Consider the following 10501-nt stretch of genomic DNA (forward strand, 5'->3'; position numbering starts at 1 on the left):
CCTATTCCCCCTCAGGAAACTAAAGAGATTTGGCATGGGTCCTGAGATCCTCAAAAGGTTCTATAGCTGCAACATCGAGAGAATCCTGACCGGTTGCATCACCGGTCAGGATGCTCGGTCAGGCAATTGCTCGGCCTCCGACCGCAAGGCACTTCAGAGGGTAGTGCGTACGGCCCAGTACGCTTTGGGGCAAAGCTGCCTGCCATCCAGGACCTCTACACCAGGCGGTGTCAGAGGGAGGCCCTGAAAATTGTCAAAGACCCCAGCCACCCCAGTCATAGACTGTTCTCTCTACTACCGCATGGCAAGCGGTACCGGAGTATCAAGTCTAGGACAAAAAGGCTTCTCAACAGTTTTTACCCCCAAGCCATAAGACTCCTGAACAGGTAACCAAATGTTTACCCGGACTATTTGTTGTTTTATTTCTTTACTTCCCTACACACACCTTTTTTCCGCACTATTGGGTAGAGTCTGTAAGTAAGCATTTCACTGTAAGGTCTACACCTGTTGTATTCGACACACGTGACAAATAAACTTTGATTTGATTTTCAATGTTTCATCATTAGGACACCGTTAAGGATTGTCAGTGACAAGATCAGGAGGCGTCATTTTTTATATTCATTACGGTCAATATATTTGACACCTTAGGCTTTCCATTCAGCAATTCATTCTGAAAATCCATTGATTATATTCTTCAATACCATAGGTTTCATAGGAGTTTCTGTTGGCTTGTTTTATTCCAAAACCCTACATTTCTTGTACTGTGATCAAATGTCATTCTGATGTAGCCTAAAAGTGTTGTAACTGAACCCACATTTCTTGAACGCAGCATCTGCAATTTCAACAGCCTGATCCTGTCACTTTGTTTGGAAAGTTGAGGGATGGGAATGGGGACATGTAAACACTCAAATTCGTAGACAAAGCTACAGATTGGGCCTTTACCATGGCAAATACATTATCTGAATGAAATCAACATTTCATACATTCCCAAACTGCAATATTTATGTTAATCTGTGCATCAGCTGTTCCGCTGTATGTTCTGTGAATGTAGACATAACAACACGGCCAGCTGACCCAGTATGACGAAGAACAATTTAATAATCACAATTGAATGACCCATTCTTACATTTACATTTACATTTTAGTCATTTAGCAGACGCTCTTATCCAGAGCGACTTACAGTAGTGAATGCATACATTTCATACAATATCATACTTTTTTTTCCCTGTGCTGGCCCCCCGTGGGAATCGAACCCACAACCCTGGCGTTGCAAACACCATGCTCTACCAACTGAGCTACAGGGAAATACAAAACCATTAGGTGCCAACCGTATTTCTACAATAAAACGCAGTTGATTGCAAAAACGTTTTGTTGAGATGAGCCCTAATGAACACAAACATGGCCCATTTAGACATGGTGAGATTCACAAGGGGACAATAAAGGAAAAACATACCTTATAATTTTCTCAACCAAATTTGTATTTGGGATGTATTACCATGTTTTGGAGCACATGCTTGTAGAAAGGGCAAAGTATTAAGTGTTGTGATACAGGTCTTTGGGAGGTTGTACACAAGAAATTGAATCACAAAATTTTAATTACTTTTTTTTGGCGACTTAAGCGATACCTCTCCCTCCATTCTACCGAGAAAAAGATGGATAGTGGAAACCACTTGAGTCGCAACAAATTGAATATAACATTGCAGATAAAGTTTGGAATTAAGAGTTTCATGTGTACAAAACGTAAAGACCTGCATCACTAGTTTCAGTTTGTAAAAGACTGTATTTGAGAGTTTCTGTTCAGTTTTAAACAAGCTCCCATAATGCAGAAGGTGGATGAGGAAGTCAAACTCTTATCTCAAACCAGAAATTTTCAAACCAAAACAAAAAAACGAATGATATCTTAAATGGTCTGGACAGTTCTATAACATGCCATTTGAATATTTTAAAATAAAAAAATACAGCTTTGGTTGTGAAAAGTAAACTTTTCCTTTAAGATCCATGTTAAACTGTCAGAGAGGATACTTGACAGGTCACTGACTCAATTCAGCTGCCAAAGGGACCAATCGAAAGAAAGTCACCACCAGGCCTACTTAAAGCTGGTTGTCAGTGGTTGTCTTTTTCTCTGGCAAAAAAATGGCACACTGAAGAAAATCGAAATGCTCAAACTATGTACTTTCTGAAGATGAGCTCATCCGCGTATTCTTGGGGGCTTTTAACAGTGACCGCATTGTGACGTTCTCATTCCGACTCCGGGCCCAAAAGCTCTTTGTTCCACTGTGAATTCTATGAATAAATGAGGCAACGATTCAAGAGTTAACTTTGAGACAGGCACCTCATTATAGGGCAAGAATAGTTTTGCAGAGAGGGGGTGAGAAATCCATTCAAGCCATTATCATCATCTTATGGAAAAAAAGGCTAGAAAAAAATGGCTAATGTTTGGTTGTGATCTGAGGGAGATATTCCTGTGATGGAAACCACAGAAAATGGTGAGGTGTGACCATATTCGATACACCATCTGTAAAGCCTACATACAATGAACATGCACTTTAAACTGTAGGCTAATACAGGGATTCTTCCAACAATGTAGTTTGATAATAGATGGCTTTACAAGAAATTGTGTCACAGGGATAGAATTTTGAAGAAAATCACAAAATATACCAAACAAAATCACTTAGTGGCATTTTCTTGGCCATTTCCCAGCTGAAAGCAATGACATTCAACTAAACTTACAGCCTAGGCCTAGTACAGGAACAAAAAGCTGTGCTCATTAATAGAGTAGAATAACAATAAATCTCTCTCTCCTTTATATTTCACATTTGACCCATAATGCCATCGATACCAGACAAATTCTGGTTTGCTAGGAAAACAAGACTGTAACCGGATCCTGGTTTTAGTGCTGAACAATGGAACGCAACAAATGTAACAATATTATGTGGGGGGGGGGGGGATGTGCCTATTGTTATCTTTACGAGAATCAACAAAATGTTTGGTTTACGACAACAGATTCCTGGTGTATCATGTATTCGTTTGTCACTGACGTTTTGCAGGTCTCTTTTAGCTTATAATTTTGTGATAAGAAGACCAATACTATTAGCATACTTAGACCTAAGAGCTAACCGGCATTTGGTGTTTAAAACAAACTGGCCTCTGAGGTGCACCTGTCCACTGATTTCAAAGACAACTTCAAAAAATATAGAAAATGCATTTTATGTGACAAATACAAGGGTTTACATTTGTCACGTTTACAAAACATGGAATTTGTCTTCCCTCTTACCCTTTGTAATCAAACCAACCTTCTGTATCAGTGCTAGGTCTGTAGACTACATTCCGCGGGCATCAATAAGTTAAATCAACATGTGTCTCCCTCATGAAAGGCAAGCAAAGCAAGCAGCAGGCCTGGACAGCTAGGGAACACTCGCACATGATTTATAATATAATAATGATATGTGCATTTGTTAACTCCACTGAACAGAAAGCTGGGAACCCAATTTGTTAATTGGATGATGAATGAGCTGCCGAGATATTCTAGCAGCCAGCTTTCTTTGTCTGTGTATAGAGGCTGAGGCCCATGCATCATCGTGCAGAGCTCTGCTCAGGCAGGCCAAGCATTTGACTGGGAGGCATATGGGGAACCATTGACTGGATACACTTTGTGTGGTAACATCAGAAAGCTAGGAAACATCGCACAGTATGAATGTGCCATTATCAACCATAATCTAAACCCATCCAAGCAGGATTCATTCCAATCATGTAAGTGTAAGAATCCTTGAATAAACTATTTTGCTGAGTCAAATGAGTCAAATGATTGAGGAAAGACCAGTCGAAACTCCTGGAGTGCCTCAGAAATTTGAACAGAATATGTTTTTGCGGAAGAGGTACATGTTGTCCCCCAGGCTGAGAGACTGGCTATGCTTTGCTTATGCAAACTTAATTTTGGCCACTTAAAATAAGGATGCACCTAAAATTAGGATAGTCCAAGAGATGCTTGCAGATAAAGTAGTGTCTTGGCCCCTATTCAATAACAGCCTGAGTAGGAGTGCTGGTGTAGGATCAGGTTCTCCTTGTCCATATAATCTTAGGAATGATGACCTTAAAAGCCAGTACCTTGTGTTCTCTTTGCATACAGTAGTGACACATTTGAATGTGTGAACCTACTTTAGTAATAACGTAACTGGTTACTTGGGTTCCCGAGTGGCGCAGCGGTCTAAGGCACTGCATCTCAGTGCTAGAGGCGTCACGACAGACCCTGGTTTGATTCCAGGCTGTATCACAACCGGCCATGATTGGGAGTCCCATAGGGCAGCGCACCATTGGCCCAGCGTCATCCGGGTTAGGGTTTGGCCAGGGTAGGCCATCATTGTAAATAAGAATTTGTTTTTAACTGACTTGCCTAGTTAAATAAAGGTTCAATAAAAAAATAATAGGATACAGTACCAGGCCTGACATCATTGGATCTCTATGCTTGCCATACCCTGCCAATGCATCATATCCATATACAGTGCCTTGCAAACGTATTCATCCCCCTTGGCGTTTAAAAAAAATTACTTGTTACAAAAAATTCGTAAAAAATAAAAACCTGAAAAGTCGTGCGTGCATATGTATTCACCCCCTTTGCTATGAAGCCCCAAAATAAGATCTGGTGCAACCAATTATCTTCAGAAGTCACATAATTAGTTAAATAAAGTCCACCTGTGTGCAATCTAAGAGTCACATGATCTGTCATACGCTCTCAGTATATACACCTGTTCTGAAAGGCCACAGAGTCTGCCACACCACTAAGCAAGGGGCACCACCAAGCAAGCGGCATTATGAAGACCAAGGAGCTCTCCAAACAGGTCAGGGACAAAGTTGAGGAGAAGAACAGATCAAGGTCGGGTTATAAAAAAATATCCGAAACTTTGAACATCCCACGGAACACCATTAAATCCATTATTAAAAAATGGAAAGAATATGGCACCACAACAAACCTGCCAAGAGAGGGCCGCCCACCAAAACTCACAGACCAGGCAAGGAGGGCATTAATCAGAGTGGCAACAAAGAGACAAAGAAACAAAGAGGCAAACCCTGAAGGAGCTGCAAAGCTCCACAGCGGAGATTGGAGTATCTGTCCATAGGACCACTTTAAGCCGTACACGCCACAAAGCTGGGCTTTACAGAAGAGTGGTCAGAAAAAAGCCATTGCTTAAAGAAAAAAATAAGCAAACACGTTTGGTGTTCACCAAAAGGCATGTGGGAGACTCCCCAAACATATGGAAGAAGGTACTCTGGTCAGATGAGACTAAAATTGCGCTTTTTGGTCATCAAGGAAAATGCTATGTCTGGCGCAAACCCAACACCTCTAATCACCCCGAGAACACCATCCCCACAGTGAAGCATGGTGGTGGCGGCATCATGCTGTGGGGATGCCTTTCATCAGCAGGGACTGGGAAACTGGTCAGAATTGAAGGAATGATGGATGGCGCTAAATAGAGGGAAATTCTTGAGGAAAACCTGTTTGTCTTCCAGAGATTTGAGACTGGGACGGAGGTTCACCTTCCAGCAGGACAATGACCCTAAGCATACTGCTAAAGCAACACTCGAGTGGTTTAAGGGGAAACATTTAAATGTCTTGGAATTGCCTAGTCAAAGACCAGACCTCAATCCAATTGAAAATTTGTGGTATGACTTAACGATTGCTGTACACCAGCGGAACCCATCCAACTTGAAGGAGCTGGAGCAGTTTTGCCTTGAAGAATGGGCAAAAATCCCAGTGACTAGATGTGCCAAGCTTATAGAGACATACCAAGATTATTGCAGCTGTAATTGCTGCAAAAGGTGTCTCTACAAAGTATTGACTTTGGGGGGTGAATAGTTACGCACGCTCAAGTAAATTTTTTTGTCTTATTTCTTGTTTGTTTCACAAAAAATGTTTTACATTTCAAAGTGGTAGGCATGTTGTGTAAATCAAATGATACAAACCCCCCCAAAAATCTATTTTAATTCCAGGTTGTAAGGCAACAAAATAGGAAGAATGCCAAGGGGGTGAATACTTTCACAAGCCACTGTACATTCAAAACGTGGACACACAAAAACTTCTGAGGATATTTCTAGAATTCAAGAAAGGACCTTCAAGTGGACACAATGGAAACACCTTTGAAACGACAGTGATTAAAAACAAAAATCTATTAATTGAATGAGCAATGTGAATTGTTTTATGGTCTTTTGCAGTGAGAATAGAGCTTGTCATCATCACACAAGCATGCAACGGAACACAATTATTGTTGATGCATTGCATAGAGGCAATTGACCTTTAGACAATAAAGATAAGCTCACAGCAAGATGTGGATTTCACAAGTCACTTTCCTGATAAGATCTGGGAAGTGAGCAGGTGCACTATCCAAACACAATGGCAAAAGAGAGAGTCATAGACTGCCTGGAACTGGGCTGAAGGTCCTCTATAGCCAAACGTTATACAAGCATAATCCAAAGAAGAAAAAAAAAACAGTATTTACAATGTTTATCATGAGACATAGGCTAATCAATATTCATGTAAGAAAAAGCATAGACTACTTTTAGTCTTTTCTAATCATAAAATGTGAAGCACAAACTAGCCTTTAGCTTAATGTATCCATTATTGTCCCAAATACTGTATATAGACTACTTTGTTATTTGCATAGTATTCAAAACATGTCTAGACTTAGTAATTAAATGACTTAAGTCACCACATGGATAGGTTACAATTTGATGTAATCACGGAAAAGGAGGTTATTGCTTTTCAATGGTGGCCACTTCTCAAGCATCCTCAGCTGCCTGACATGGCAAACAGTTATCACAAAGAACCAGAGTTGCTGGTGGAGCCTTCACTGATTGACATCTTTGGATCTTAAATCGATATGACCCTTGCTAAAAGAATGAAGACGAATATGAACGTTTTCCTATTACTCGGAGCCTGTCGTTTTGAGCTTGAAAATGGGTGTGCCGTGGAAAAAAAGGATACATTTCAATCTCCAGTGTTGCGCCTAACTGCGCATGTTGAGCACCTGCCTTAACATGAAAATTAGGCTACATTTGGAGCGTTCACATTGAGAGGTCACTGGATAAAGGTAGATATGTTCTATACTGAGAGGTCTTCATCTTTCAATATTGAACTGCTGGCGCGACGTGGACTGCCCTGCAGCAAAGGCATTCAGTGTTGGCAAGCTATTTCTTCTTGTGTCTAATCCGTCCATCATATCTTTGGCATTTCAGTGAGGACCGCTAATGCACCTGCAGCATTGTACTACCAGTATAATAGGGATTTTGCTAAGCCTGTGATGATAACGCATTAATTTTTAAACCCAGATACAAATGGTACTTGTGAGAAGGGTCTGCAATGCGTAGTTAACAAGCGACGATCAGACTTTGTGCGCCCGCAGCGTCGGTAAAACTATTAGGCTACCAAATCAAAAATCTGTATTTAAATAAAATTGCCTAACAATGTGTTTGAGGCATTTAAACATGCACTTAAATCACGGCTTTGGGGTAAAGTAGATTAAACAGTTGTTTTATCCATGTTACAAGTGCTACGTAGCCTACTTGGCCCGGTTTCCCAAAAGCATTTTATAGCTAAATTCGATGAATTTAACCTTAAGATGCTTTTGGGAAACCGGGCCCTGAAAAATAAAAACAGGTGAATGAAGCAGACAAGCGAAAGCCTATAGGCTAACCATAGTATGGGCTCTGATAAGTTAAGGGCTATATGAAATCTAATGCCAACGTGTATGTTTGCAAATTGAATTGTATTTATGCAGATAGGCCTACAATGGAGGGGCACCCAAAATAGCATTGACGTCTGGCAGAGGGGAGAAACAGAAAACAACCTCGTTCATCCATACAGATATAATGGCCCCTCATCATTTCATGATACTAATTAAAAATTACAGTGACGATGCAAAATTGCTAGAATTTAAGTTGGGTTTGATTGCATTTTTTTTTTTTTTTTTAATCAAATAGCTACAGTGTCGCGCGATGCACTGACACGGACGAATAGTCTACTTTGTAGTGAGCGACATCCATCCGCTATGGCAATCAGTAGCCTTGTCAGGTTGAACAGATACATCCCTTAGGAATGCCACCATCTGGGTTATTAATTGTAGCCTTTTATAATAAACAATGTGTAGGCAAGACGGAGCATTGGCCTTAATTTTCCTTACATGAAAGGCGTTCGTTCGCCCGAACATAGACAGACAACACAGAGATAAACCCTCGTCTTTGGCTTACCTTTAGCTGCCTCCACCGCGCATAATAGTCCGAGGACCAGTCCGACAACGGATGCAAAATGTTTATACCTTCTGATCTGCATCCCAAATTCGAATTACAACACGGGAAAATAAAAACAACCTTCTTATATCCTCGCCTATAATAAAATATATAGCTCTCTCAAGAAAAACAATTTCAGAAGATGTATTCGGCAACCGTGATACTCCTAAAATGGCCGCCCCCAGCGCCGCTTTGCTATTCCCTTCTATCGCCACTCGCTCTCTCGCAGTTTTGCGGACCGATGGCTAGTGACGTCAATACTGTTATTGTGGGAGTGCTTGCAGCTAGTTGAGCACAGACAGTCATACTCAGACAGAGGGCGAGGGCCAAATACTTCTATTGGTAGGATGAGTGACACCCAGGCTGGTGACACAGAGGGGATGTACTGTTGGGTGCGTGTTTTTTTTAATTAGGCCTACAATAAGACTTGCTTATATTCTAGTTCCTAATCAATCAATCAAATGTATTTATAAAGCCCTTTTTTACAGCAGCAGGTCACAAAGTGCTTATATAGAAACCCAGCCTAAACCCCCAAATGGCAAGCAATGCAGATGTAGAAGCAATGTTATAGGAAGCTCTGTTTATGATAAATAAAATAAAACTGAATAGGGCAGCTGTTACAATAATATGTCTGCTATCTGTGTAAGTAAAGCAGGCCTAAATAAATACACGCACATACACCTGTCTTCACTAATGATCTACTGAGAGGCCATATTCCTTTTCGTAACCTTTCTTTTACCTTTGTGTTCAACCTTTGATGTTTTGTTCACTCCAGAACACAGCAGGTGAACACATCTATCAGCGGGTACCGAGTGGATCTGGCCCCAAATCCTTTGTTCATGTTACTAATACAGACAAATACACAGATGGTTTTCTATTTGAGTTTCCCCCACTACAGAGAGAGAGAGCTGACTCTCACACTGCACAACCTTCATCAAAGACACAACATTGATCCATTTCATCCAGGAGCCAACTAGGGGTTGCATCCCAAATGGACCTCTATTCTCTTTATAGTGCACTACTTTTTGACCAGGTCCCATAGGGCTCAGGTCAAAAGTAGTGCACTATATAGGGAATAGAATGCCATTTAAGACATGAACCAACTCTGATTGCCTGCCCGGCCCTCATCGTCACCAGCTCACCCCACATGACTGGTGTAGATTTTTAATTATAACATGCATGACATGGTGTGATAATAGGTTTCAAAATGACAAAGTTGTGTGTGCTCTATTTAATTAACACGTTCTCTCATATTAAGGTAACACCCTACAGGCAAAGAGGATGTGGTGCAATCAGATAACAATCAGACAAACGACAGCGGAATGAGCACTAAGATAAGGCGTCTCAGTGCTCCAATTGCTTTTGCTGACTACGAATAGAGTAACTTTATTTTTTCCCAGAGGGAACTTCAGTTGTGGCAAGTCGGATAAGATGAACATTAAACAGTAAGATTCATCCATAATAGATACAAATGCTATACAAGATATACAAGACACATACACATTTCAACATGGTTTTGTATTATTACAGATTAAATATAAGCCGGTTGTGTAATCCTCACAGGGTTAACAAATTAGAATGGGAGACGAAATGACAGGACACCCTCTGTCACACACATTTGAATTGATATCAGGTGTCAACAGGGCTGGTGGAGCAGGATACTTTTAATAACGTAATGTGTTTGAATGAATATGAGCTTAAATTACTGGTTAATTACTATGTTAGTCATGGTTACTCTGTCAGGGGTAGAGTAGCAGTTTGAGATTGCTGTATCCTAACATATTGTAGCAGGACATCAATAATACCACAATACAATTAGCCTAAATCAGAATGTCAGCTAAGCCAAGATACAACTATGTGTTATGATGGTCACTTTCTGTGAAAAGTGGCAATCATCTCAACAGAACTCAAGAGAAAGGTCATACTTGTGCAAAACCACAATTAACTGATGGGTCTATAAACAGGGTCTGTCTATAGTCAGCAGCAGAACCTCAGTACAATGGCTGTTTGTTTCCCCTTTGGCAAGACATTAACTGGATGGGAGAAAGTGGAAGCCTCCCACAGAATGGTCATTGTGAACGCTCTGGTTGGACAGTGGAAGGCAATAGGAGGATTTGGCCAATATGTGTGAGACAACAGTGAAACCACATAGAGGTGTCACTTCCTTCAGTTCACCACACCTACTGCTATGATGTCTCGCTTGGGAATTTTTCAAGCTCGTTGG

The 10501-nt window shown here is 40.8% G+C and overlaps 1 protein-coding gene across 4 annotated transcripts in view; it reads right to left on the minus strand.

Moving 5' to 3' along the window:
* The window catches only part of clstn1 (calsyntenin 1), a 65443-nt gene extending 56907 nt beyond the window's left edge, over positions 1 to 8536 (minus strand). For all 4 annotated transcript variants that reach the window (XM_014145781.2, XM_014145779.2, XM_014145780.2 and 1 more), the window contains exon 1: positions 8239 to 8536. In XM_014145781.2, the coding sequence (XP_014001256.1) occupies positions 8239 to 8320 (82 nt within the window). In that variant the 5' untranslated portion in view covers positions 8321 to 8536. The remainder of the gene's footprint in view (positions 1 to 8238) is intronic.
* Positions 8537 to 10501: the final 1965 nt, after the last annotated feature.

This window comes from Salmo salar, chromosome ssa15 (genome assembly GCF_905237065.1).
Source record: "Salmo salar chromosome ssa15, Ssal_v3.1, whole genome shotgun sequence".
NCBI classification, from domain to species: domain Eukaryota; kingdom Metazoa; phylum Chordata; class Actinopteri; order Salmoniformes; family Salmonidae; genus Salmo; species Salmo salar.